The 27,728-nt window shown below is 50.5% G+C and overlaps 4 protein-coding genes across 6 annotated transcripts in view; 3 read left to right on the top strand and 1 right to left on the bottom strand.

Moving 5' to 3' along the window:
- Nucleotides 1–12,416, top strand: part of XPO5 (exportin 5) — a 47,933-nt gene extending 35,517 nt beyond the window's left edge. The window contains exons 21-32 of one of the 2 annotated variants that reach the window (XM_036248777.1): nt 2,398–2,498; nt 4,147–4,243; nt 5,067–5,203; nt 6,094–6,191; nt 6,706–6,752; nt 7,227–7,324; nt 8,246–8,308; nt 9,104–9,186; nt 9,911–10,018; nt 10,142–10,279; nt 10,429–10,593; nt 10,761–12,416. In XM_036248777.1, coding sequence (XP_036104670.1) covers nt 2,398–2,498; nt 4,147–4,243; nt 5,067–5,203; nt 6,094–6,191; nt 6,706–6,752; nt 7,227–7,324; nt 8,246–8,308; nt 9,104–9,186; nt 9,911–10,018; nt 10,142–10,279; nt 10,429–10,593; nt 10,761–10,898 — 1,273 coding nt within the window. In that variant the 3' untranslated portion in view covers nt 10,899–12,416. The remainder of the gene's footprint in view (nt 1–2,397; nt 2,499–4,146; nt 4,244–5,066; nt 5,204–6,093; nt 6,192–6,705; nt 6,753–7,226; nt 7,325–8,245; nt 8,309–9,103; nt 9,187–9,910; nt 10,019–10,141; nt 10,280–10,428; nt 10,594–10,760) is intronic. The other variant, XM_036248778.1, reaches the window with a different exon arrangement.
- An 862-nt stretch (nt 12,417–13,278) lies between these two features.
- On the bottom strand, nt 13,279–17,738 carry POLR1C (RNA polymerase I and III subunit C). 2 transcript variants are annotated; one of them, XM_036248629.1, is made up of 9 exons: nt 17,657–17,738; nt 17,454–17,525; nt 15,324–15,431; nt 14,951–15,083; nt 14,557–14,676; nt 14,314–14,466; nt 14,007–14,156; nt 13,775–13,891; nt 13,279–13,631 (listed from the first exon to the last, which is right to left on the bottom strand). In XM_036248629.1, the coding sequence occupies exons 1-9, from the start codon at nt 17,723–17,725 to the stop codon at nt 13,513–13,515; spliced, it is 1,041 nt and encodes a 346-aa protein (XP_036104522.1). In that variant the 5' UTR covers nt 17,726–17,738; the 3' UTR covers nt 13,279–13,512. The 2 variants fall into 2 exon arrangements, with proteins under 2 accessions (XP_036104522.1, XP_036104523.1); XM_036248630.1 differs by having other exon boundaries at nt 13,292–13,631; nt 15,378–15,431; nt 17,657–17,729.
- A 140-nt stretch (nt 17,739–17,878) lies between these two features.
- On the top strand, nt 17,879–22,268 carry YIPF3 (Yip1 domain family member 3). Its single transcript, XM_036249076.1, has 9 exons — nt 17,879–18,113; nt 18,688–18,885; nt 19,080–19,186; nt 20,483–20,528; nt 20,662–20,754; nt 20,907–21,038; nt 21,234–21,347; nt 21,562–21,685; nt 21,784–22,268. The coding sequence occupies exons 1-9, from the start codon at nt 18,033–18,035 to the stop codon at nt 21,933–21,935; spliced, it is 1,047 nt and encodes a 348-aa protein (XP_036104969.1). The 5' UTR covers nt 17,879–18,032; the 3' UTR covers nt 21,936–22,268.
- Nucleotides 22,269–24,557: 2,289 nt separating this feature from the next.
- LRRC73 (leucine rich repeat containing 73) lies at nt 24,558–27,360 on the top strand. Its single transcript, XM_036248973.1, has 6 exons — nt 24,558–24,839; nt 25,397–25,557; nt 25,900–26,022; nt 26,405–26,505; nt 26,651–26,873; nt 27,023–27,360. Exons 1-6 carry the CDS (start codon nt 24,568–24,570, stop codon nt 27,091–27,093), a joined length of 951 nt encoding a protein of 316 aa, XP_036104866.1. The 5' UTR covers nt 24,558–24,567; the 3' UTR covers nt 27,094–27,360.
- The last annotated feature ends 368 nt before the right edge of the window (nt 27,361–27,728 follow it).

The following is a 27,728-nucleotide window of genomic DNA, read 5'->3' as shown; positions in this document are numbered from 1 at the left end:
AGAGAGGAAGGGAGAGGGAGAGAGATAGAAAATTGATGAAAAAGAGCATCGATTGGCCACCTCCTGTGTCCTCCCTGCTGGGGATTAGGCCCACAACCTGGGCATGTGCCCTGGCAGGGAATCGAACCGGCGACCTCTTGGTGCATGGGTTGATGCTCAATCAACTGAGCCACACTAGCCAGGCAAGATAGACAACATTTAACATACATAGTTTACAGAGGTATGCAGGTAAAAGATCATAATGAAGAATGTTGGAGTTGTCCCACCACACTGGGGTACTTATCTTTGGAGGTTTGGAGAAGAGATCATTTTGACATTTTAAGTATGTTACTCTAGACCAGTGGTTCTCAACCTTTCTAATGCCGTGACCTTTTAATACAGTTCCTCATGTTGTATGTGGGCGGGCCCGCCTGAAGACGGATAGAGGAGCAGTGTCTCGGTTCCTAAGACCATTGGAAATGTGTTTTCCGATGGTCTGAGGTGATCTCTGTGAAAGGGTTGTTCGACCCCCAAAGGGGTCGCAACCCACAGGTTGAGAACTGCTGCTCTAGGTGGACAAAAATAGCCCTGGCCAGTTTGGCTCAGTGGTTAGAGCGTCGGCCTGTGGTCCAGAGAGACCCGAGTTCGGTTTCCGCTAAGGGCACGTGCCTCAGTTGCAGTTTGTCCCCGGCCCTGGTTGGGTTGTGCATGCGGGAGGCAGCTACTCAGTGTGTCTTTTTCACGTCTATGTTTCTCTCTCTCCCTCCTACTCGATCTGAACAAAAGATGGAAAAATGTCCTTGGGTGAGGATAAAAAAAAAACAATGGACAGGATTTGCTTAAGGTAGAGATTAATCTATCATATAGACCTCGGGACATGACTTCCCATTATAATCTGTTCAGTTAGGAATTTTTTATGTGATCAAAACATCCCATGGGGTTATTTTCATCTGTTGATCTTGTCATGCTTGCCAACTAGCCCCATTTTTGTTTACATACTGTGTGATTCCACTTGTATGAGGTATTGAACGTAGTCAAAACCATAAAAGTAGAAAGTGTAATCCTGGTTGCCAGGGGCTCGGGGAACGGAGGAATGGGAGTGTTTGCTTAATATGTATAGAGTTTGTTTTACAAGGTGAAAGTACTTACAGGGATGAAGGGTGGTCACTACAGTGTGAGTGTATTTAATACCATTTAAACTGCACACTTAAAATGGTAAATTTTATGTTATATGTATTTTACCACAATAGAAAAAAAGTAAAGCCTATTGCAAATGTCAGTGTAAGCAAGTCAGGCCACAGACTGAGAGAAGATATTTGTAACTCATGAGTTGCAAAGGGCCAGTTTCTAGTAATTCTGCCTGTTTGTGTCTACCATAGAGAAGCTGTCCCACATATACACAAGGAGACCTCTGCGGGAAGGGTCATTGTTGGGTTCTTTGTGTAAGCAAAAGAGTGGAGACCATCTTATTAGCGTTTAGTAAGGAGATGGGGAAATAAACTGGAATTAACTTATGAAGTGGCATTCTAAAAGATAGTATAAATAAGTGCACTAATGAGTGAACATGGTTAGATTTAAAAAACAATGTTGAGGTTTGTTTTGTGTGGTGGTTTTTTTCCCAATAAGCATGGTCTAAAAGGATCTGGTCAGGGTGCATCTTAAATATGTAACCTTGCTGTGTCTGTTATATGTTGTAATTTTTTGTACGTTTGAGATATTTTATAATTCACTTTAAAAAGAAAAATAGGTAGTTATGCTCTCTGGCTGTAGATTGCTCGGGGGTGCCACTGCTGTGGCAGGAGGGACTACTGTAGATGGCGGGTAGACCAGGTCCAGGCATTCCTCCTTAGTCATGCAGAGCCAGTAACTGCTCAGGTAAGTGATTTGGGTGGGGAACAGACACACATTTTGGGGATTATGGATGTTCCTCCAGGAGGCTGGCACAACTCTTGTCAGAGCACTGTAGGGTCCATGTTCTTGGAATGGAGACAGAACATCTGAAAAAATGGGAGCATATTACCACTCGCTCTGTGTCCCTGCCTGTGAATCCACGGTGCCTCTGATGTTCCCTCCTGTATCGCCGACAGTCAGGAAATGGAGTGCTAGGGCACGGTCTCAAGTTTAAAAGGATTTTGCTTTCTAGCTTCAGACTGTAATGTTGTCTAGCTATCTCAGGATTTGGTTCTCATCTTGATTGGTTTTAGGTTGTATGCTACACAACTATACTTAATAGCTTCAAGTCTGCCCTCTTCCAGGGAAACATTTAAACGCTTATACCGTCTTCCCCCTGCCAGGAGTAGTGTTGGCAGGGAGATTTGTCTGTGGAAGCGTAGTATCGCTGAATTACAAGGTGAAACCCACTCTTGCCTGCTGCAGCAGACTAGGAAAAGTTCACATAGCGTCCTTTTTTTCTTTTAGAACTCACAATACTTTATATGCACCAGAAATGCTAGCCAAAATGGTAGAGCCTTTCACAAAGGCTCTGGATATGCTTGAAGTGGAAAAATCTGCTATTTTAGGTAAGAAATCTAGCCTTTTTTTTCTTGAAGTTCACCTTATCTCTCATGGGCTCCTCAGGCAGCCTGTGTGCCTTGTGTCTCTTCCGTGTCACCTGGCACTGCCTTGACCACCTGTTTGTTCAGAAATGCATGTATGAAGTTCCTACAGGCTCTCTAGGAACAAGTGCATTCACTTCATTATCTTAGCACACACAGAAGGTCTTCAGAGGCAGTTTCTCCCCTCTGCAGCCCCCAACCCACATTAACCCCTCCAGGTAGTGGTGTGGGGGACAACCTTTAGGCTATAAATAAACCATGGTTTTTGACTTGAAGGATATTAGCATAATTTTCTGCCTTTTATATATGGGGGGAAAGTTATTCAAACAATTGAGCTTAAATAGTTTTTATCAGTAATACATACTATCGAAAATTTAAAGGAATACTTTCTCAGCCATGTTCCCTGGATTAGAATGTTGCTTTAACTCATTTTTCTCATTAGCAAATAACTGTGCAATCATAATTGTGACGTGTGCTGTGAAGGAAAATGACTATGAGACTGGTCTTGGGGAGGAGTCAGGAGAATGCCCCCCACCCAGTGGAGACTTGAAGGATGAGTAGGAGCTAATCAGATTGGGGGCAAGAAGAGATGCTGAGCATTCTGGGAAAACAGACTGGCGGGTACAAGATGCTGAGGCATGCAGGAAGGAGCTCGGTGTGTCAGGGAATAGAGAGGCTGATTGCGTAGCAGGAACAAAAGAGCAAGGCTATGGCAGTTAGAACTTAGAGCTAGACACATCCATAGCTGTCTGAACTGTGCCCATCTCAGAAGCTTCATCACCTTCCCCACAGTAGCTCTTCGTTCCCGGCCATGCCTTCTGCCAGGGCCTGGCTGTGGTTGAGCCATCCAGTACGCATGTTAATGAAAGGAAGGGTGGTAGTTTGCCTTTCTAGAGCTTATGTCTGTCTCGGCTTACATGGTCCTGGGCCATTTCCTTTGGCACCACTACACTTAAGGTCCATGTTGCAGAAACAAATGAAACTTCCCAGAAATGTTTTGACATTATAACAGGGAGGCATTGCTTCACCCCTCCCCCCTTGCATTCAGTTATTCATATTAAACCAGGAACTCCTGCTCTAGGAATATGGCCAACCAAAACGTACTGGAATGGACAAACTGTTCCTTCTGGCAGCTTCCAACCATGAGCGAGGCTTGAAATATAAAATTACCTCTGATTAGAAGTATAGATCTTTTAAGGCAATTATTATTTGGGTTTCATTTTGATGTGTTATGCATCTTGGGCTTTGCATAAAATTTTGCTTGAAAAAGAGGTTCCACAACTTAAAAAGGGAGGCCCCACTTCCTTATGGAGAGATCATTTTGAGGTGTCATTGTGTGTTTCGGTACAAGTCCCTTCTGGAGAAACCCAAGCAAAAGTTGGAGTATCTGGGTCTATTCTGAAGTCCTGGGTACTTAAATAGTTTTCACCTTTTCCTACCAAGACAGTATAGCTCTTGGCACCTGCAGCTGGTAGAAGACTTGGCCAGCTGCTTGGCATTTATAACACTGCTCATCCCCCACCCCCAAACCACATCTGCCTGCGGTAGGGTGTTGGTAAGCTGAGACCCTCCGCAGTGGAGCAGCGTATACCTGATGTGTGTTTCTCTGTAGGATTACCTCAGCCTCTCTTGGAACTGAATGACTCTCCTGTTTACAAAACGGTCTTGGAAAGAATGCAGCGTTTCTTCTCTACCCTCTATGAGAACTGGTAATGAGCCAATGCAGCCTCTCCACATTCTCTTCCTAGACATGTGTTGTGTAGGAATGGCCGTGGGTTGGACTTTTATCTAGAATTAAAGGCAGATAAGATGAGGCAAGAATTTGACAGGGAACTAATGATTCTGGTGTCAAATCAAAATGAACAGTTTTCTTATGTTTGCTTTTTTATAATTATCATATGCGCCTCAGTCCTAGCCATGACTTGATATTTTATGCTCAACATGTCTGTTTCTGGTTCGTAAAATGATGAGACCAAAGCAGAAGATACAGTGGTGGGGATGCATTTTCTCAGACCCCTCACTACTCAAAGCCTACTTTTTATGGGACACTGGGAGGTGGCTGGCCTGATTTCCCTTTCAGGTCCTGGTTGTGGGAGGGGGAGTAAGTGGCCTCCTGTGCATTGCCACACCCAGGGCATTGGCCTCACTAACCCAAAGCTCTAATCAGCCAAGCTAACAGGAGCCTCATTGTAAATCATTGCTTACAGAATAATGAAGGCTATTGTTGGTCTTGGGTACCAAAAGATACTGAACAACTGACTTTCAGAAGAGGCTGAATCTGCTATCAAGAAGTTTCCTTAAGACTGGGAGGCAAAAGGGTGTTATTTTCACTTTTGATAAAAGATTAAGTCCACATCTTTGAAGTAGACTAATTAAGCTCAAGTTCTCTTAAGGAGTAAATACAATTGCTTTTCTAGCTGAGAAAGTAGACTAGAAGTCTCTGTACCATAGCTCCATAGCACAGAGATTTCCCAGGGCAGTTAGGACTGGCAGTAATGTTGACTTTGTCATTGCCTATGATTTCCCTTGCAGTTTCCATATCCTGGGGAAGGCAGGCCCTTCCATGCAGCAGGACTTTTACACCGTGGAGCACCTGGCTACTCAGCTCCTCAGCTCCGCTTTCGTCAATTTGAACAATATTCCTGACTACCGACTCAGACCCATGCTTCATATCCTTTCAGAGTCCCTAGCTGACCCAGGTGATTGAACACAGGAGCAGTTCACAGGCCCCGGAGGAGGCAGAGCTGAGCTGCATGGAGCAGCTGCAATCATATCTAGGAGTATAATAAGCACGTTAAAAGGACAAGAAGATTGTCCAGCCAGTGGCTTGGTTGAGTGTCGTCCCATTCACCAAAAAGGTTACAGGTTCAATTCCTGGTCAGGGCACATACCTAGATTTCGGGTTTGATCCCTAGTCGGGCATGTATGGGAGGCAGCTGATTCATGTTTCTTTCTCTCCCCCACCTCCTGCCCCCCTCCTCCACTCCCTCCCCCTTTCTAAAATCAATAATAATATCCTCAGGTGAGGATAAAAAAAAAAAGGACAAGAAGATTGAAGTAAATAGAAAAAACAGGAAGGCAGTCCAGGGGGCCTTGAAAGCTCTTTAAGGCAAATCCTTACCCTCCCACTTCATCCCTTCTGTACCGTTTGTCACATCCTCCTCTTTGAGATTGCACGCTCATACTGCATTATCATGTGGATTCTTTTTTTTTTTTTTTTTTTGAGTATTTTTCTTCCCTGAGTTATAAGAAGAAACTCAAGGAGTTTATTACAAGGGTGTCCTTCCTGTTTTCCTCCCTTCTTTCAGACAACCCTGTGCCCATAACATGCCACATGGTAGAAAGGACAGTGAAACTAAAAATATAATGGAAATGAGTATCCATGCAACGTAGGATTTTCAGGAAAGAACTTGAATGAACACAGGATGTTCTTGGCATCTTGCAAGTTCTTTGTGGGTTGACTTTGCCCAAGGGCTCAACCTGTTGCTTGGCAGATAAAGGGGTGCTTTAGAATGAGGGTGTATGCTCAATGTGCTAAACTTCTTAACCCGCTGTGCATGGGTCTTCGTGAAGCCTCTGGTGCTCTTCTGTCCCCCTGAGCACTACGAAGCCCTGGTGTCTCCCATCCTTGGACCTCTTTTCACCTACCTCCACATGGTAAGAGATTGCTCAGGAAAATGTAACAAAGTGGACTCTTGGGGTGCGTGGCCTCTCATGAGTCTTGCCAGGCAGGAGCTCCTGAAAGTTCTTTCCTGGCCCTGCCAGGATGGCTGTGCAGCCCCCCAAGAACCAAACTGGTGTAATTGCCCATGAAGCACCCGCGAGTCAGCTCCTGCTCCTAACCTCCTGCCTGAGGAAAGGTGATGCGAGGGTGCTTCCCTGGTTCTGTTTCCCTGACCCTGCAGTGCGCACGGGGACTGGCTGGGTGGAGAACAGACGTGTCTAGAGTGACCAGGAATCCTAAAGTAGTTGATCCTTTTCAAGCAAAGACATGTTTGATCTGCTGCCTTGTTATGGGTGGGGTAGGTTACAGAAACCATACCTGGTTTTTTAGCCTCTTGGGCCTCCCACGGCTCTGTCCTTGCCTAATTCTAATCATGAAGTAGACCTTAGAGAGTATCTGTTCCACCTTCTACCCAAAACTCGCATTTATTTCCTTTTGTTCTCCCAGAGGCTTTCCCAAAAATGGCAAGTCATCAACCAGAGGAGCCTGCTGTGGTAAGGAACATCTCCTTAGCTTGGTGGATGAGGGAGCCACGTTTGGGGTGGAAAAAGGTTGGAAGGGGGCAGGGGATTTCCACTGTCCCAGGGCTAGAGCAGCGGTCATTCTCTGCCTAGATGCATGATAGGGGGCTTGTCTATGACCTTCAGGCAGACTCAGATCAGACTCCAGCTTCACAAGGGTATCAGCTGCCTTGGGAGAATGCAGAGACGTGCATTAGGAGCTTAAGGGCAGACCTCTTAATGTTACCCACTTAGGGTCTTGATCCAGTACCCTCTACCAACAATATAGTCACAAGTCACAGTGTCCCTCAGTGGATCATTGCTGTCCCCTCCCAACATTTGCATGGAATATGGATCAGAAGGAAGCCAGGAGAAGGACCTGCGCACAGAGGGTGTGGTTAGGGTCCCTGCTTTTCTTGTCCTTCCCTTTTTTGCACTCCCATGGAACGTGGCCTTGGTGTCCTGCAGTGGAGAAGATGAGACTGCAGATGAAAATCCAGAGTCTCAGGAGATGCTAGAGGAACAACTGGTGAGGATGTTAACCCGAGAAGTCATGGACCTAATCAGTAAGTGGCATGTGGGAACCAGGGGTAGTAGAGAAGAATTTTTCCGGAGAAAGAACTGATCACCCACCCAACCCCATTAAGGCATGTTTGCCGCAATACTGACAGATTGATGAGAAATCATTGACTAGGTAGAAACGAGGTAGTCCTTAAATCACCCTATGGACATTTTATGAATGGCAAACTGAATTGTCTCTGTTCATACTAAGGCTAAAATAAGAGGAAGTAGTCTAAAATAGCAGGAGGGCCCTGGCCGGTTTGGCTCAGCGGTTAGAGCGTCGGCCTCCGGTCCAGAGAGACCCGGGTTCGGTTCCTGCTAAGGGCACGTACCTTGGTTGCAGTTTGTCCCCGGCCCTGGTCGGTCGTGCGGGTGGCAGCCACTCGATGTGTTCCTTTCACGTCGATGTTTCTCTCTGTCTCTCTGTTCCTCTCTCTGCCTCCCACTCTACCTGAACAAAAAATGGAAAAATGTCCTCGGGTGAGGATAAAAAAAAAAAAAAAATTTAAAAAAATAAAAAAATAAATAAATAAAATAGCAGGAGGAATTTGGATTGATGGTAGGAATAACTTTCCAGCCTTGTCACACTAGGGGAAAAAATTTAATTTTGGACATGAAGATGGTTAATTTTATTTATTTGGTCATTTCATTTGTTTGAGATACAAAGTAGACCAAAGATTTATCAGGTGTCCTCTCCTGGTCATTTAGTCTCAGAAAATTCTGTAATTTTCCTCCAGTTGATTGAACTTGAAGAGGGACCAGAACACGGTCAAATGCCTCTATTTCTATTGGTGAAGCTGATGCTATTCCTGGACAGTACCCTACCTTCTCCCCCTCACCTGCCCAGAGACTGTTTGGGATCTGTTGGCCTGAAGTAGCTGCAGTCTGGTGGTAGTAAGCCCAGTAACCCTGCTCTCTTGCTTTAGCCGTGTGCTGTGTTTCCAAGAAAGGTGCTGACCACAGTACTGCTCCCCCTGCAGACGGAGATGGTGAGTCTGCGGTGTGGCCCTCAGAGGTCTGCCCTTAAGCTCCTAAATATTGTCCCTTCTGTAGCCAGGTCAGTTCCTGTAGAAATGGTTTCCCTAGCAGGGACGTACATCTAGCTTTCATCTCTGCCGGCCCTCTTGCCGTCTTCCTCTGCTATACTCCCACCTCAGGGCCTTTGCACTGGCTGTTTCCTCTAGAATGGTTTTCCTCCCAACTAGATACATGGCCTATCCCTTTGCTTTATGTGGGTCTCTGCTCAAACGTCACCCCCGGTAGGTCCTCCATGACCGACTTACCAAAAATAACAATGCCAACCACACTTTCTTCTCCTCTGCTCTATTTTTCTTCAGAGCACTTATCACTGTTGTGGGGTTTTTTTGTTTTATGACATTATGTTTTATTTATGTATTCATTTATTACTTGTCTCCCTCACTACAGTGTCACCTCCCATCAGGGAAGGAACTTTGTCCTATTCCTGTGATATCTATCCCCAGTAACTAAGTTTGTGTTCTCCTGTGTTTGTTCAGTGATGAAAGATCCTCACCATTTGCAGCTTTTTAAGTGACTCCAGAAACCCTCATTTCCCACTGTTCCCCAAATGTATAGCTAGATGCATCTCTGGATCTACCCTGGGCAGTGGCTTCTGTACCCTTGCATGAGGCTTGGGGACCATCCGGTGCTTCTCAGCCACCAGTCAGCCCAGGACACTCAACTCTCCTTTACTCTGGGCTTCTGTCAGGACAGGATAGTCTCTGTTCTGAAAGTTTGGAGAGTAACATTCTGCTCTCTGCTTACAGATGACGAGATGATGGCCACAGAGGTAACCCCCTCAACCATGGCGGAGCTGACAGACCTGGGCAAATGCCTAATGAAGCACGAGGTGGGTGGAGGGCCCAGGTGATGTTTTTTCCTTTCCCAGCTGTGGAGCCAGCTTCCACTGTTCTCCCTTCAAAAAAGTTTTTTGTTTTTGTTTTTTTAAAATAAGCTTGAGGCAGTACTCCTTTATATGAGTTAAGTTCCTGGTTCCTAAAGCTCCAGAAGACAGTGGGGCAAGCTCCAGGCCATGGTGTCTCCCCTGTTGGTGGACAAAGGCTGTCAGAAAAACTCAGGTACACTGATGCCAATCCCTCGTGTTCAGCCTCTCCCAGGCGCAAGCTCTCTCTCCTTCCTGCACATAGGTTTTCTTTTCTATATTTGTTGTTTTGTTTTTTAAATGTCTTTATTAATTTTTTTTTCAGAGAGAGCGTAAGGGAGAGGGCAAGAGAGAGAAACATCAGTGAGAGAGAAACATTGATTGGCTGCCTCCTGCACACCCCCTACTGGGGATCAAGCCTGAAATCTGGGCATGTGTCCTGACCTGGAATCCAACCGGCGACCTCTTGGTGCATGGGATGACGCTCAACCACTGAGCCACACCAGCCGGGCTATATTGGTTTTTTCTTCTTTTTGACTGCCTGATGTACAGAGAGAGGGGAAATAAGTTCACTTCTCTTCTATCATTTTCCTGCTTACCTACTATTAAAACTCCAGTTCCTGATGCACAAGAATACTCAGAGGAAGTTGTGTCTACTTTCCCATTGTAATCCTTCGTCCTTTTCCACTAGGATGTTTGTACAGCGCTATTAATTACAGCCTTCAATTCCCTGGCCTGGAAGGATACTCTGTCCTGCCAGAGGACGACTACACAGCTCTGCTGGCCCCTCCTCAAACAAGTATGGTTATTTGCTCCTTCTTAAAAGGTTTGGGTCAGAAGGACTGACTGAATCATTTGGAAGAATTGGGGTGCTGGGGCCTTCAGAGTCCCACTTTGGCCCTGAGCACAGCTGTCTCCCCAGGTGCTGTCAGGGACACTGCTCTCAGATGCCGTGACGTGGCTTTTCAGCAGCGTGCTGAAGGGCTTGCAGACGCATGGGCAGCACGACGGCTGCATGGCTTCCCTGGTGCACCTGGCTTTCCAGATCTATGAGGCGCTGGTGAGTGCGGGCGACACCACAGCTCTGCCATCACAGCCGCTCCTGCTCCCACTCAGCACCGGCTGGGCTGGCTGCCGGGCTGCCTGAGGGGTGGGTGTGGCCGGGCTCAAACCTAGTCCATTCAGTGTGGGTTTATCCTCACTTCGCAGCGTCCCAGGTACCTGGAGATCAGAGCAGTTATGGAGCAGATCCCAGAAATACAGAAAGACTCTTTGGACCAGTTTGACTGCAAGCTTTTGAACCCCTCTCTGCAGAAAGTTGCTGACAAGCGCCGGAAGGACCAATTCAAACGCCTCATTGCTGGTTGCATTGGGGTAGGTCACGCACCTTCCTTTGTGCTCCCAGCCACCTTGTGTCCTTAGACCGTGTGTTCAGGCAAACCAGAAACCAGCCACGGTCATTGGCCATCATGGTGAGATGATCTTTAAAACAACCCACTATCAGGGTCCCGCATTAGTTCTTTCTCATTTGTTTTCCACAGAAACCCTTGGGAGAGCAGTTCCGGAAAGAAGTTCACATTAAGAATCTTCCATCACTTTTCAAAAAAACAAAGCCAGTGTTGGAGACGGAAGTGCTGGACAATGAGGAGGGCGGCCTGGCCACCATCTTTGAACCCTGAATCAAGCTTTTGGGCATCCTTCCTTGGCCTTTCTTGTCATCTCCTCTTCTCCTTTGTAGCTGATCTCTAGGCCCCTCTCCACTGCCGCCTCACTTACCACCATTGTCAGCCTGGAGAGATCCAGGTCTGGAGCGGGAGAGTGGGCCCATGCGGGGCTAGAAGTAATTATACTAAAGTATACAAAAAGGGAGTTAGGGCTTACACCGTGCTGTCTAGACCTCCCAGGTATCTCCCATTCTACTTGGAGTTTTGGCTTTTCCAAGAGAGAAAAGCTAGAGCAGAGCAGCCCTTCTCCCCAAGCCCTCCCGCCCCCATGCAGCCATACACCTGGGGACTAGACCCAACGCTGCAACTAGCCGACCTTGTGGCAAGGGCTTAGCCCTGAACGACTTGTGCCAGTTTCTCCTGGACCATCGCAAGTCCCACTGAGTCCTCATGCTGCTGGGCTGGCAGGGAGCCTTCCCCATCCCCCGGGGGCATGTCTGGGTTAGGTGCTGAGTGAACTGAATTTGGCCAGTTCCCTCTCTGTTTTGAAGGATCTGGTCAGCTGGTGGGATCCATGGTACAGGCTACTGCTAAGCTCTGGACGAGGTATCAAGTGTAGTACCTTCAGGGACTGGGGCTGGGTCAGCATCTGTAGTGCTAACATCCCCCTTAGAGCTCACACATGCCGTCCATGAATGACCTCTCAATGTGCTCTCCCCAGCCCCAGGGTCTGCTCAGGCACAAGAGCCACAGTACCCTATCTAGTGTCACATGATGCCATTGGCATCTAAGGATAATCCAGACCAACTAGGCTACATCTGTGACAAGCAGCTAGCAAAGCCACTGGTCTCGTAGGACTGAGTCCAGGTGCCTTCAAAAATCTCATGGCCTTTCAGGTCCCTGGTCACTTCTCTCATGGGCCATTTCCAAAAGAAAATATGCCTTCCTAATGTGAGTCGCCAGTCCATTCTAGAGGTTACTGGATGGTCCTATAAGCATAGCATACATGGATGCAGGACCCTAGCCTTGAGGTCATTGCTGGCCATAGACAAGCTTAATCCACACAGAAACTCTATAGTGCGTGTCCATGTATTCTGCACAAGGACGCTGGTCATCAAGCCAATGACGAGGATTTCAGTGAGGGCTGAGTGGAGGGGCCTAGGCCAAAGCTACAGCTTTTAGCTGGTGTCGGCCCCGGGCAGGAGGCTCAGGAAGAGGCAAAGCTGGGGAAACAGAACTTGGGTGTCCGGTAAAGCTGTTTCTGTGGTACAGACTTGCCCCACCCTCTTCCTGGGGTGGTGCTCTGGGCTTGTCAACTGTGAAGGCCATCTCAAAGCATGGTTCCCTCCAAACTTGTTACCTGTCTACTCCTCTCTGTAGTCGGGGCTGTGGAGAGCATAGTTGTATTTATTGTGTTGTACTATTTTTAACATCTTGTGACTTCATGCTAGAAGTTTTCTATTGTTTATAGAACCTTTTTGTAGAAACATAACTCTAAAGCACATCTGCATGTCAGTAAAAATCTCAATTTCATACAGGAAGAGCCCATCTGTCTTTCTCAAACTAGTGACATACTTCAGGGTCACTGTTCCTCATAAGCAGACAGGAAGAAGTGACTGATAGACCTGCTCTACCAAGCTTTCTGAAATAGTATGCTAACTAGAGAAAGGTTCCTACCCGATCACGTAGACCCTGCAGCCCACACCATCCTCAGTGCTGTCACTTGGTGGCTGCTGGACCTGACCCTGAGGGCCAGTCCAAAGGGAATTGTTCTTCCTCATGTGGTTCTTTAAGATTTTTAGAGAGAGGAGGTGGGAGGGAAACTGATGTGATAGCAAAACACTGATCAGCTGTTTTCTGCGCCCACTGGGGACTGAGCCAGCAGCAGGGGAATGTGCCCCGAGAATCAAACCAGCAACCTTTCAATGCACAAGACAGTGTCCAACCAACTAAGCCACATTGGCCAGGGCCTCATGTGGGTTTTTCCCCCACCAAGCTAAGAGTGGAAGGAAGAGAGAGATTGCCTCCTGCATGTGCCCCCGACAAGGCTGGGGACTGAACCTGCAACCCAGGTACCTGCTCCTGACTGGGAAGTAAACCAGTAACCCTTTGGTACGTGGGTGGCACTAACCAAAGAGCAACACTAGCCAGGGCTAGCCCACCCTTTTTTTCTATCAACAGTTTCCTCCAGTATCCCAGAGAGGTAGGCTAACTGGTATACAGTGTTTATAGGGTCTGACTGTACACCTCAGTTTGATGTTTCTTATGAGGCTTCAGAGGGCCTTGGCCCTCACCTGCAATGACACCTGAGCCCAGTGTTCCTAACTGCTAATGCCAAACCTGTGGAGGCGAGGCCCCATGTGGACCAAAAAGAAGTAGTCTCAGACAAAACAAGTTTTGTTTGGCTGTGAATTTATTTACATAAAGGCCTTATAAAGGCATAAAAGTCCAATTTTGCGACACATTTAACAAAATGTATTGACTGAAATAAAGCTGGAATTGTCCCAGAAAACTCAGGACACCTTGTCACACTGGGCTCTGTAGCAGTCCTGTGGTGGCAGGTCAGAACCCAGGAGCCTCAGCTCGCCCCGGGAGCAGCCCAGCCACAGCCGTGCCATGCGTGCAAGCCTCAGTCCATCTGAACCGCATCAAGTTCATCCAGGAACCGCCGGCACTTCCCCATCAGCACCTTGATGGCTTCACTAACCAGCACGTCTGGGGGCAACACCCCTGTTGACTCGACAGAGACTGGGAACCAAAAACACGTTTTAGCCCAGATAGGAACTACAAAAGCTCCTGTATAAGCTATTGCTAGATTTTACATCTAGACTGCAAAGAAGCTGTAGCACCAGAGAGCTGCCCCCCACACCACCCCCAAACTGAATACTCACAGATATAATGGTCCCGAACCCGAGCAAGCCGTACAACCTTCTTTAGCTTCTCATTCCGGAAGATTTCCCTGCTGAAGGTGTCTAGCCGGGGATTGGCAACCCTGGCCACCTTTTTACCTAATGGAAACAAACGAAGTTATAAACACATGAACCCAGAGCTTTCAATTCTCTGCTACCTTCAAAGAAAATTTACTTTAGGCCCTGACCTGAACAGCATCTTGCAATACCATACCTTGGACTTCATGCACCTCAATAACACCAGGTGAGAAGCACTGGCTCAGCTCCTCAGCTGCCTCCCCTTCCACGGGCTCCAACAGTGTGATGTCTGGCAGAAGCCTATAACTGGCTGTTGCCACAGGTGAAAACTTGGCATGATCTTTGCCTAGAGGGAAATCAGAGCCTGTGGGACAACCCTACTTGATATTCCCAAACACCCACTGATTTTCTGTCAGTGACATCTTACCTGGGTCCCTTAGTCACACCTCACTCCACTGTATTCGAACTACCTTCCTCCCCAGGGCAGCCCACAGGATTCTCACCAATGCCCTTGACACAGTGCATGAGTAGGTCGATCTCCTGGCCAGGCCGCAGCTGAGCAATGAGGATGTCATCATGCACTGGTCGGATGGTGCCCTCTGGGAAGAGGTCAGCCTGGTTCCCCAGAGGAACCCATGTCATGTGTCTGGTGTACACTAGAGGAAGAAGCACATTAAAAGACGTTGGTCCCTAAAACTAGCACCCACCAACAGGTGGGCCCTCTCTCTCACCATACTACTACTCACCTTTGTGGTTCACATAGAGTTCATTGGGGTCAGAGGAATCTTTAGCAGCATGGGGGTTCCGAGTGCACCTGACTTGTAGCCGAAACTGCAGAGTGTCTATTTCTGTGCCTTCTTCATCTCCTGCACAAAGAGAGGAGGTGGCGGCTCTTAAAGGACTAGTGCACATTTGAGTGCCAGGTACCACACTGAGCACATTACATTTCTCAATCTAACACCAAGGTAAGAGCAAGTGTTCTCACAGATAACACTGAGGTACCAAAAGAATAGTAGCTTGCACAAGGGCATACAGTATGGTCAATCGAGGATTTGAACACAGGCAGTATGATTCCAAAATCTACTCTGCAAAAAAGAGCTGCTCCCCTTCCCCCAAAATTTCATTTTCCCAAACCCTCACCTTGGTTTCGATATTCAAAAAGACGGGGATCAGCATGAATGGGAATGAGCCCCAAGCGATGAGCGAGGATCTCATCCTGGACAATGGATGTGTTGTTGTACACCAAGACCTTTTCCACAGCCATGGTTGGCACCTGCTCAACAAAACAGAATCACTTATCTACCAAGACCCTACAAACTCCGCATCTACTCCTTGCCTGCTGACAGACAGGGAAAGACCTCTTCCTAGAAAACTGCCTGATGAAAAATTTACAAATGAGCAGGAGAAATGCTCAGCAAAAATTCAGGAAAAATAAACTTTGAGAAAATTCTACAAGTGAGGTATGGCAAGGTTTCCCCCACGCAACTCACCCCTGCCACATGCCCACCAATACCTCAGCTAATAGAATACGTCGAAAAGCATTGGCAATGGCTGCATCAATTCCCACCATGTCAAACTCCAATGTGTTTTCATCCATGTGCACCACATCCACGCGGAAATTCTAAAGACAGGAAAAACACTAAATGAAGCTTGTTCTCTGTATAGTCAACACCTCTCCCCACCCCACCTGCCCTAGGATATTCCCCTTAAGGTATTAACATTCCTCCTCATCCAAAAACTTCCCTTTGCCCAGATGTCCCTCATTAGATGTTCCTTTCTCCCCCAATCCTTTATTAGTTTTTTGTTTTGCAATTTTTTATTTGGTCAAATTATATCTTTTAATAGAACTTTCCCCACATATTCTTTTTTTATTAAATTTATTGGGGTGACACTGGTTAGTAAAATCATATAGGTTTCAAGTGTACATCTCTATGACACATGAGCTGTATTATGCATCATGCACCCACTACCCAAAGTCAGCCATCTCCCATCACCATATATTTGACTCCCTTTACTCTCTGGTAACCACCATAGCTGCTATGAGTTTGTTTTTCTTGCTTGTTCGTTTTTTTTGTTTTGTTTTACATCCCACATAAGTGAAATCATATGGTTCTTTTTCTGACTTATTTTGCTTAGTGTGATATTCTCAAGGTACATCCATGTTGTCACAAATGGCAGTATTTCATCTTTTCTTTTCTTTTTTTTTTTTTTAATCCTCACCCGAGGACATTTTTGCATTTTTTGTTCAGACAGAGCGGGAGGGAGAGAGAGAGAAACATCGACGTGAAGGGACACATCGAGTGGTTGCCACCCGCACGACCAACCAGGGCCGGGGACAAACTGCAACCGAGGTACGTGCCCTTAGCGGGAACCGAACCCGGGTCTCTCTGTACCGCAGGCCGACGCTCTAACCGCTGAGCCAAACCGGCCAGGGCTTTCATCTTTTCTTATGGCCGAGTAGTATTCCATTGTATACATGTACCACATCTTCTTTATCCAATCATCTATCACAGGACACTTTGGTTGTTTGCAAGTCTCTCTGCATTATGGCTTCCAGCCAGACCACCCACAGAGGCTATTCTCCTAGAGAACATGCTTCCATACTGTTTAGTCCAAATGACACTACTGAATCTGTACCTTGTTAGACTTTTTTATTTGGCATCATTGATAAGACCCTTCGCTTTTCAAACTCTGGTGCCTTGATTTCTGAGCACCAATCTTTTGGTTTTCTTCCTTCTCTGATGAATCCTTCTAAATTCACTATCTTCCACCCACTCCGTAAACATTACCATTTCCAAAGTTCTCCCTCCAGAGTGATTTTAACCACACTCACAGTTTTAGCAACTATCTACTGACAACTCCCAAGATTATATATCTCACTTCTGATCTCAATTCAAATGTATATTCTACTAGCCTGATAGACTTCTCAACCTGCAGGAAACTGAATGCATCATCAGTCCTCAAACCCATTTTTCATCAATAAATGACACCCCGCGCATTAAGAGTTCCCCAAGCTAGGTCATTTTACACTCTCCCCTCACAACCCGTATCAAAGCAATCTCTAAACTTACCTTCTATCTCCCCTTTGCTTTATCACCTACAGTCCCTAAAACACACTTTATTCTTGCCTGTCGCTCATGCCCATGCACTTTATACTCTAGCCATAATGAACTGCTTGGACATTCCCACAGCACAGCTCACACAAGCCCTTATAATTTAGCTTCTGTTCTTAGTTTCTCATCCTTCGCTGTTCTCAGCTTCTGCTCATCGTTCCAGGTTCAATTGGGATGTCATCTCAGGAAATCTTCCATAACCCCGCCCTCCTTTCCTAGATTAAGCGCCTCTGCGGGATGGGATACGCCCCCACCCCAACCCACCCCATTTCCCGTTGTCCTTACTGCTATCAACCGGCTTTACCAAATTATACTGAAATTATTTGTTTACGCGCGCTCTCCTCCAACAAGATTAAACAGCTGGGTCGAAGAACAGGGTGGAAACCCTGTGTACACGAAGCGCCTAGCACATTGCTCGTTAAACATTTTATGAACGGAGCAAACCCCAAGGACAGCTTCTAAGGCACGCGCTGCTCAAATCATGTAGTTCGATCCTCAAACTCTCTCTGGACACCTCCAGCTCCACTCACCTTCTCGAAGCGGTCCTGGTCCCAGGCATCATCATAACCCGAATAGTTACCAGGAAAGTCTGTGGTATGAACCTAAAGCCAAGAAAGACGGGTCTGTATGCGAAGGAGCAACGAGGCCAAGCCCGTCCCCACTCCGATCTCGTCACCCCTTTTCCTCCTCTGTCTCTCAGTCCTCCTCCCGACGTCAAGGCCACAAAGCTTACATTGCGAACCCCGAACTCCCCTAGAACCACGCGGCTCCGCATTTCTTCAACCGCTTGGGCCGCCGCCATCTTCGAACCGTCCACGTGATAAAGGTAGCAACTAGCGCGTGCGTTCTAGTCGCCCTCCTCCGTCTCCGAGGCAACGCGTCCCCGCCTGGAGGGTTAAATATCGCGAGACTCTGCCCTGTCTGTGTCCACGTCCTCAGCTTCCGGAAGTCAGTTTGAGCCAAACATCCGGGTTTCTCTTTTTTGCGTTCCGGCTGATCCCACCTTTCTCTCGCCCTGGACCTTTCCATCTCTCAGGCCTACCGCTCTCCTGTCCGTCCTCCGCGCGCGGGAGTAGAGCGCGTTTCAGCGACGGGTGCCCTCGAGGGACATGGCAACTACGGCGGCGCCGGCCGGCGGCTCCCGGAATGGGGCTGGCCCGGAATGGGGAGGATTCGAAGAAAACATCCAGGTAATGGCCTCAAGGCTCCGGCTGCCAGCAGCCTCAGGGCCGGCAGTCGTCCAGAAGTGTCGTGGAGACTCTCCCCGCAGGGTCTAGCAGTCTGCTCCATTTGCAGCACTTTTCCTCTCCTTTGGGTCTTTGTGCACATGAAAGTCAGGGGGACCGGTGCTGACCTTAAAGGGCGGGACTTGAACTCCAGCCAGAGGGCCTCGGGTCTCTGGGCCCACTCGCTCGCTCTTTCAGGACTAATTAGGAGGTCGGTCGGAGTCAGGTATGGTGGGGACTGGGAGAGTATTGCACTGGCTAAAACCATACTGTGTGCACAGCCTTGTTTGGGGGTTGAAAAAGACAAAGGAATTGGGCACTTTTGCAGCCCTTTGGAGCTTTGATGGGGAAGGTAGGAGAAAGACCTGTGTGGAAGACGGAGTAGATTTCCCAGGCTAGAAAAGACCAACGTTCTGAGAGTGAATGAGGGGAAGAGTGACGTGATCTCTGGTCATTCCAAGCCCTGGTATTTAAGGAGAAGGACCTAATAGGTGAAACAGGAAAGGTCCTGCACACTAGGAGCGTATTGTCTTCACAGGGCGGGGGCTCAGCTGTGATTGACATGGAGAACATGGACGATACTTCAGGCTCCAGCTTCGAGGATATGGGTGAACTACATCAGCGCCTGCGTGAAGAAGAAGTAGATGCTGATGCAGCCGCTGCCGAAGAAGAGGATGGTGAATTCCTGGGCATGAAGGGCTTTAAGGGACAGCTGAGCCGGCAGGTGGCTGACCAGGTAGGCAAGCCTGGATCCCTGGCAGATGGAAAAGTAAACCTAGAAGGCCCCAGGTTCTGAGTTGATGTTGGTGAAGGTCATCCCTGGTTGTCCAGTTAGAATCATGTAGAAATCCAACAGAAAATAAGCAACAGTGCTTAGAGCCAACAGTCTCACAATACCCACCCACCCCATCCTTGTCTTCCTTACTTCAGATGTGGCAGGCAGGGAAGAGACAAGCCTCTAGGGCCTTCAGCTTGTATGCCAACATCGACATCCTGAGACCCTACTTTGATGTGGAGCCTGCCCAGGTGCGAAGCAGGTGAGGATCCTTCTCATGACAGAAGATGCCCTCTTCACATCTAAACTACAGCCAGAGACCAAGTCCTTAGACTCCGCTCTTGACACCACTAGCCCTCATCATTACATCTGTACTCCAGTTACACCATTCCTCTTACCAGTCCCAGAGCAGGACATGGTGATAATATATCATCTTCCTCCTCTTTCCCATCTAGTAAACTCATCTTGCCTCAAAACCTGGCCCAGATGTTGCTTCCTCTGTTTCCCATTCCTCAACTCCATCCCCAGTTTGTCCTTTACTGGTGTTCCCTTTGAGCTCTGTGCTTCCTTCTAACAGGTAACACTTCAGCAATGCTGTACTTTCTTATTCTTGGGTCTGTCTCCCCAGAGACCTCCTCAAAAGCAGTCTCTGTTTTATTTATCTTTTTATTCCCAGCACCAGAACAGTCTCTGAACCAGAATATCAGTACATAGTTGTTCAATGACTTTTCAAGAACTGGAATTAATCTTGGTTAGTTCTTTGTTGATCCTTTAATTTAACCAATGCTTTCCAAATACCCAGTACACTCAGTAAGCCCTTATTAAGCTTTTGCTCTGAACACTCTACTAGTGTGTCTGAGTTAGTGGTGAAACAGATGGGAGCCTTGCCCTCGAGTACAGTTATCGTCCATCACTCATTTCCTATGAAGTGACACATGGAGGACACCTGACTCAGAGTAGGCTGGAGGGTAGGACAGGGTGGGTTTCCCAGAGGGAGTAAAATCTAGCCAAATCCCAAGGTATTAGGAGCTAGCCACCTAAGAAGAGATTGGGGACTTGTATTCCTTTTGCCGGGAATTTTCACATCACTTCAAATGTACTTCAAGAAAATGCTCAGTAGTGCCTGGAGGAATGATAAGCAGGAAGAGAGGCAGGAGGCCCACTGGTTTTCTCAAGTATTACTTTTCCTTTGAAATCTTTCCCAGGGCTTACCATCACAGTTCGGGATTCTGGGCATTCTTTGTCAAGGTCTGCCTTTTAAAGGGGAGCAGGTCAAATAGGTAAATTGCCAGGCCCTCTCCCAAGGCCCTGCTGGGCTCCCTGAGTTCTCCATATTGCTGCTGCATCAGTCAGCACAGCATCAGAGGGTTGTCCTTCCTGGAAGCATTTTTAGGGGCAAGGAAGTGATTTCCTCATTCCTCGTCTGTCTTTACTACCCTCTTCTCCCTTTACCACCTAGCATGTTCTCTGCAGTTAGAGAGATGAATAAGATTCAGGCCCTCCAGAACTTCATAAGTGCTGCCTCTGCTCTCATCTCTCCTCTTTTCTCCTCTCCCAGGCTCCTGGAATCCATGATCCCTATCAAGATGGTCAACTTCCCCCAGGTGAATAAAGGGTAGCATAGCTGGAAGGCAGGGGAGGCCCTAGGGCAGAAGGTGGGGTCACCAGAAAGCCTGGGAAGGAATAAACAGAAGAGCCATTGTACCCTCCAGCCTGAATGAGTTGATATATTGACAGAAAATCGCTGGTGAGCTCTATGGACCTCTCATGCTGGTCTTCACGCTGGTTGCCATTCTCCTCCACGGGATGAAGACATCTGACACCATTATCGTAAGCAGGACAGAGGACTTTGGGGGGTGGCGACCTAAGTTGAAAGCTGCAGGAGGAGATGGTGGAGTAAGTTAGAAGCAGCCCTGACGACAGTCCTGGGTGTGGCTGAGACCAGAGGCCTCCCAGGACTAAGTAGAGTCTTCACCCCACAGCGGGAAGGCACCCTGATGGGCACAGCCATTGGCACCTGCTTTGGCTACTGGCTGGGCGTCTCATCCTTCATTTACTTCCTCGCCTACCTGTGCAACGCCCAGATCACCATGCTCCAGATGCTGGCGCTGCTGGTAAGGAGTCCAGCATGGTGGTGGGCAAGGGTGACTTGCAACAGTGGCCAGGCCTTGTTCTGCATCTGTCCTGGGGCTCCAGGGCCTGGAATTGGGTAAGCTGGCCAGTGGACCATTTATTTCTCAGGGTCCACAGGAGGGTCCAGAGGCCAGGCCAGCCTGAGAGATTTTCTTCTCCGCCATCCTCCTTCCTAGGGCTATGGCCTCTTTGGGCACTGCATTGTACTGCTCATCACCTACAACATCCACCTTCATGCCCTCTTCTACCTCTTTTGGCTGTTGGTGGGGGGGCTGTCCACCCTGCGTATGGTAAGCTGGGCAGGAGATTCCAGGGGCGGGCTGTCCTCCTGGGGAGCTGGGGAAAGCAGCCCGGAGCTTGGGCTGAACCTCACAAAAGGCTCTGGGTTGGGGGTGGCGGGGCGCGGGGAAGAGCCCGAAGATGATTCAGCTCTGGGGAGGAGTACCTTCTCAGCACTACTCACTTTCAAGCCAGGCCCTCTGAGCTGTATTCCTGTGGCCCTAGGTTGCGGTGTTGGTGTCACGGACTGTGGGCCCCACACAGCGGCTGCTCCTCTGTGGCACCCTAGCTGCCCTGCACATGCTCTTCCTGCTCTATCTGCATTTTGCCTACCACAAGGTGGTGGAGGGTAAGTGTCAGGAGGCCTGGGTACGGGGGAAGGGAAGAACAGCTGCCTAGGGCAGTGTCCAGTCAACTTTTGCTCACCTTCCATCCTCCTCCTTTCAGGGATCCTAGACACGCTGGAGGGCCCCAACATCCCACCCATGCAGAGGGTCCCCAGAGACATCCCCGCTGCACTCCCTGCTGCTAAGCTTCCAGCCACCATGCTCAACGCCACCATGCTCAAGGCTGTCGAAGTGACCCTGCAGTCACACTGACCCCACCTGAAATCCTTGGTCAGCCCCCTTTAACCCTGCTGCAGAGTGGAGGAAGACTGAAGGACAGAACTGATCACATGTGTCTCTGATGGGGTCTGCAGCTGCCAGAGAGCTGTAGGCGCTTAAGCACCTCCTTCGATGCCTGTCAGGGTTTCTGAAGAGCACAAGGCCAGGAACCCCTGGCCAGGACTGCAGGGCTCTGCAGCCAGTGCAGAAAGTGGGTCAGCGCCTCTGAGGCCCTCTCACCACCTACCCCTTCCTTCCTCTTTATTTCTCCCACATTGTCTTGCTAAATATAGACTTGGTAATTAAAATATTGATTGAAGTCTGAAACTGCAGCTACCCTTCCAGTGGTGCTCCCAGCCACCCTATTTCCTGTACTTTCCTGTTCTGTCAGTGGTGGTAATGTGTCAGTGTGTTCCCTTAATTATACCTTCAGGATGTAAGGTGGGGCAGGCAGGATGAAGGTAGGACAGCCCAGACTATATTGAAGGCAGTGACTGAATATGGAACCTGTCCCTGAGTGCAGGGGACACCTGACCCGTGGAGCAGCAGGGAGGCCTGAAAAACAACTAGGAGTCGAGTGGAGCAGTGCACCAGCTTGAGACTGAGCTCAGCTGCACTCCCAGGACACCAGTGGTGCAAGGACTACTGGACAAAAACTTCCAGACTCAACCCCATACCACTATGACACTTACCACACCTGGGCGCGTGTAGAGATAATTTTCCTGTGGCAGCTCACATTTGAAGCCAAACTTGGCTTTGCCCAGTTTATAGTGGGGACAGGAATAAAGCTCTCGCCAGGAGTTCTGTCCTTCCTCTTCAAGAGTGTTGGTTATCCTTAAAAACCACCACCACCCAAGCATAGCAACGTCCACCCCACCACCTATTTAATCTGCCCCGTTGTTTACAGGGAAAAGAATTTTTTAGCTCTCGCTACACTTACATTACTCACTTTTAAAAAAAAATGTACCCTAGTAAATCTAGGTCAGCATGTTTCCTTCCTAATAAAGGGACTAAGAAAAATGTGCCCTTCATTCGCTCTAGGCCCCCTACCATCACCCTTGGACAAAGTTCCAACATTACTGCCAGCACCGCGCAGCGTGTTCTCTGAAAGCTCCAGCCCAAGCCAGGGGGATGAGCCGGCTAGCCCAGCCTCACAGGTGCGCGGCCTCAGGATCAGGCTAGCCCAGCCTCACAGGTGCGCGGCCTCAGGATCAGGCTAGCCCGGCCTCACAGGTGCGCGGCCTCAGGATCAGGCTAGCCCGGCCTCACAGGTGCGCGGCCTCAGGATCAGGCTAGCCCGGCCTCACAGGTGCGCGGCCTCAGGATCAGGCTAGCCCGGCCTCACAGGTGCGCGGCCTCAGGATCAGGCTAGCCCGGCCTCACAGGTGCGCGGCCTCAGGATCAGGCTAGCCCGGCCTCACAGGTGCGCGGCCTCAGGATCAGGCTAGCCCAGCCTCACAGGTGCGCGGCCTCAGGATCAGGCTAGCCCGGCCTCACAGGTGCGCGGCCTCAGGATCAGTGCCGGAGCACCTGTGGAAGGGGCGGCACCAGCACCCTGCATCGTCCTGCCCCTCACCTGCCCCAGAAACCCTTTGGGGTTCCTGTGTGCATGGTAGCCCAGGCTGCCTCTGCCCGGCCAGGCCCCGGGGGCTGCCACTGCGAAGCCGCCATCTTGGCGGGGGGCGCGCGGGGAAGTCCTCGTGGGCTGGAACCTCGCACACTGCTTTCCGTCGCGGGGGCGGGGCGAGGCCGCGATGAAAGGGCCCTCGGGACTTCCAAACCGCGTGCCTGGGATCCGAACGAAGGCACCGCGGGGCTGGTCCTTAGGGATGGGCAGCGACGGGAGAAAGGGCAGAAGAACCCGTCTGTAGTCTCAAACACCATCTCCCTGTCACGTGCCTCCACTCGCTCCCCACCCCTGCCGGTCGCAGGCCTCCACCCTGATACTACCTGTTGTCGGGCCCCACACCCAGGGAAAGAGCGTCCCTACGACTCCTGAACCTCCCGGTTCGCGCAGACCTCGTGGGCCCGCGTGGCTTGAGCCGCGCAAGAGGCGGGGCGAGCGGCGGTGACGCGGCCGTTGCCATGGGAACTCGCCGCCTGCTCCGGCGCAGGAGCCGAAGATCGAGCTGCTGCCCGCCGGCTCGCTGTCCTCGCCCGCTTCAGGCTCTCCCCGCGGCCGTGGTGGGGGAGCCGGGCTGGAGGAAGGGAGGGAGTGAATGCGGACTCTGAGCGGGGACCGGTCCCGCGCGTCCTAAGCCGAGGCCCCTGAGCCGCGGCAACCTCCAGAGACGAGGACAAGCGCGGAGTAGCGCCCGGACGGCCGCCGATCGCGCGCCCCGGCCCACAGCACAGACACGGACGGCACGGAGGTCTCAGCCCGGCGGGCGACCTCGGCGCCTCCGCCACCCCGGCCGGCTCCGGCCCCGGCCCCGGCGCTCTTCGCCCCCGCCGCCGCCGCCGCCACCTCCTCCGCCGCCTGCGCCTCGGCCTCGGCCTCTGCGCCCGCTCCGGCCGCGACCCCAGCCAGGGCCCCAACCTGAGCCCCGACCCCGCCCACGGCCCAGCCAACCTTGCCCGCGGCCCGGGCCCCGGCCCCGGCCCCGGCGGCCCAGCTGTAGGTACGATGCTGCCCAGCTCCATCCAGATTTCGGGGGAGCCGCTGTCAGGCGCCGAGGTGCGGGACATCTGCCGCGGCCTGCGCGACAATGCCGTGCGCCTGCTCTCCCTGCGCGGCTGCCGCCTCTGCGACCGCGACTTCGGTCGCATCTGCCGGGCCCTAGCCGGGGCCACGTCCCTGGCGCAGCTCAACCTTAACCTGGGCGTCGTGTCCAGCCCCAGCCGCATCAAGCAGCTTGCGGAGGCGCTTCGAACCAACCGCTCCATCCAGTCCCTCTTGTAAGTGTGCTCTCTCGAAAAGGGGGCCCTTCTCGTACTCCCTGCCACCACCTCTTCCTCTACACACCTTCCTGTACCTCTTTCCACCAGCTTCCCTCTTTCCCCTCTTACACACAGCCGTCATCCCTCTGCCCCTGCCTCTACAACACCCTCTCAGCACATCCCCTCTCTCCGGACTTTGCACATGCAGCCCCACCCCGAAGGAGATGGGTTCCCACCCCTTCCGAATCACCTGCATTGACTTCTGGAGGCAGCTCCTCAGTTTCCAAAAATGAACACTGCCCAGGGGATTAGACCCCTGCCCCTACATTCTGCCCACTGAGGAATCCTAATCCATCCCCCACCCCCTTCTCTGTGCTCTGTCCTGGGTCCTAGTCTCTGCACCAGAAGAGAAACCGAATTCCCCTTCTACCTGTATTCCTTTAGAATCTAGAATTTTCTTTCTCCCTTCCCGAGGCCTCTCAGTGCTGTGACTCTTCACCTCTAGGGCTCACCCCTTTTCCCTACAGATAGGGCTGATGACTGTGGTAACTCTGCTCTCTGGTCTCACCCCCCAGCCTGCATGGGAGCCCCCTGACAGATGCAGGGTTGGCCTTGCTGAACCCAGCCCTGGCCCTCCACCCTGCCCTTGTGGCTCTGGACCTGGGGGACTGCATGCTAGGTGATGAAGCCATCAACCTCATCTGTGGCCTACTCCCCCCAGATGGGGCCAAGTCTGGTGAGCAGGGCCCTGCTAAGGGCATGGGCTGGTGTAGCCTTGATGAAAAGCTAAATGCAGAGGGCAGGGGCCATGGCCCAGAGCTAAAGCTCTGACTGTGTGGGTGAGAATGTATCTTAAATCCTTTCAAGAAGGAGAAGGATTAGGGGTTGAGCAGGATGGAGAATCTGGAATCCAGTTCTGGTGGGCAGGGAAGGCAGGGTCTCTAATGGCACTAGAGTTCTATAGTGGGGATGGGGTGGCTCCCAGCCACTAGGAACACCCTAGAGATCTAGGGCAGGGTAGGGGCTTAAAGAGGGCCTGACCTTCTCCATCCTGGCTTCTCCTTATGATGTTGCCCAGGTTTGAAGGAGCTAACGCTGAGTGCCAACCCTGGCATCACCCCTAAGGGCTGGAGCCGCCTCGCCATTGCTGTGGCCCACAGCTCCCAGGTCCGCGTCCTCAATTTGGATTACAACCCCCTGGGTGAGGCTCAAGAAAATCTCCTTAGATTCTCACCATCCCACCCCCATCCAAGAACCTGGGACCATCAGTTGCCATGGTAACCCTCACACTGGGGGAGGAAAGATGGAAGGGGGTCTGGGAGCTAATAGAGGAGCCACCTGTGTGGAGGACCAGATAGATGACCAACAGGTAGATCAAAGCATCCATCACCACCCCTAGCTTGCTTCATAAATTCATTCACCAATCACAATGCTCCCCTCTTGGCCATCTACCAACTGTCAGTGTTTCCTGGCCTGGGGGTGGGGTCTAAAGTTATTAGGGCAATGGGGAGGCTGACTGGGAGGAAGGATTAGCAGGCCTGTGCATGAATGCAGGTATGTGTGTGTGTGTGCTGTCTCCCCAGGTGACCATGTGGCAGGGATGCTGGCAGTAGCAGTGGCCTCCAGTCGCACCTTAGAGGTCCTAGACTTGGAGAGCACAGGGCTCACCAACCAGTCGGCTCAGGTGAGATGTCTTCATGTTTGGGGAAGGCCAGGGGTTGGGGTGAAAATTAGACAGGATGTCTGTGGACATACCAAAGGGGTGGCACGTTGGAGTTGGGGAAGCCACCTTAACTGAGTTAATCCTTTTCTACACTCTTCTACCCCAGACCCTGCTGGACATGGTAGAAAATTACCCCACAGCTTTGCGGAGCCTGGTGTTGGCTGAGAACAGCATTAGCCCAGAGCTGCAGCAGCAGATCTGTGACCTCCTTTCTGAGGGAGAGGAGGAGGAGGAGGTGGCAGGAGGGCCTGGTAACACCCAGGAACGAGAGAGGGGACGGGAGCCTGCTGCCCACCAGAGGGGAAGCAGCTCCTGGATGTGCCCCAGTGGTAAGAGCCCTGTGGGTTCATCAGAACCAGGTCTGAAGAGGCTTGGGACCTGGGAGGGTGGGTGTGGGAAACCTAGGCTACTTTTTTCCTATTTGTAGTCCCCATTGCTAGAACAAATGGTGGTCTGAACACCCCTCTGCCTTCCACAGATCCCAGCTCTCAGATGGTGCTAATGACGTCAGGACTAGGGGACAGTCTGTTGGCTGAGACCGAGATGTGACTCTCCACTTGGGCTTCTGCACATCGTTGATCACATTTGTCTCTGTCTCCAGCACCTAGCCCCAGATACCAGGGTCAGGCCCTGGGGCTTGGGAGGGAGGGGGGTTGCCTAGGGCTCTGGCAGCTCGTGGCAGTGTGATGGGAGGCTCTGGAGGCTGTGAACGAGCAACAGCCTTGGGAACACTTGAACCCAAGGCGATGACTCTGGACTTGTTGGCAGCTCTGGCTGCAGCCCGCTGGCTCGGAAGAGATTTTATGAACTCTACAACCTGGCGTGTGGCTCTGGTCACTGGGAGCTGGCAGTAGGGGAGGAACTGGAACTACCATTAGGCACCACTAGGGGGCAGTGCTATCCCACAGCCAAAGCATCCTCTGGCTCACAAAGGTCTCAAAGCAGTCTGGCTTAGGCCTGGGACTTCTAAGACATAGGGTTTTGAGGTGACACCTTACACAGGCCCTATATAAGGATATGACTAAGGTAAAGAACTTACCTCCAGAGCTGGGCTGGACTGACTCTATCTCAAGGGGAGACTCAGGGGCCCCATCAAGGTTACTTAAGGTACATCCTCTCCCACTGCCAGATGTTCTGTGCCCAGAGAAGTCCTGGCAGAGCAGGGCACTGGAGAATCTCCAGCA

The sequence above is a fragment of the Molossus molossus genome, unplaced genomic scaffold (assembly GCF_014108415.1).
Source record: "Molossus molossus isolate mMolMol1 unplaced genomic scaffold, mMolMol1.p scaffold_m16_p_8, whole genome shotgun sequence".
Lineage (NCBI taxonomy): Eukaryota > Metazoa > Chordata > Mammalia > Chiroptera > Molossidae > Molossus > Molossus molossus.
The sequence above is the reverse complement of the archived record's forward strand: the minus strand, read 5'-3'. Positions and strand labels throughout refer to the sequence as shown.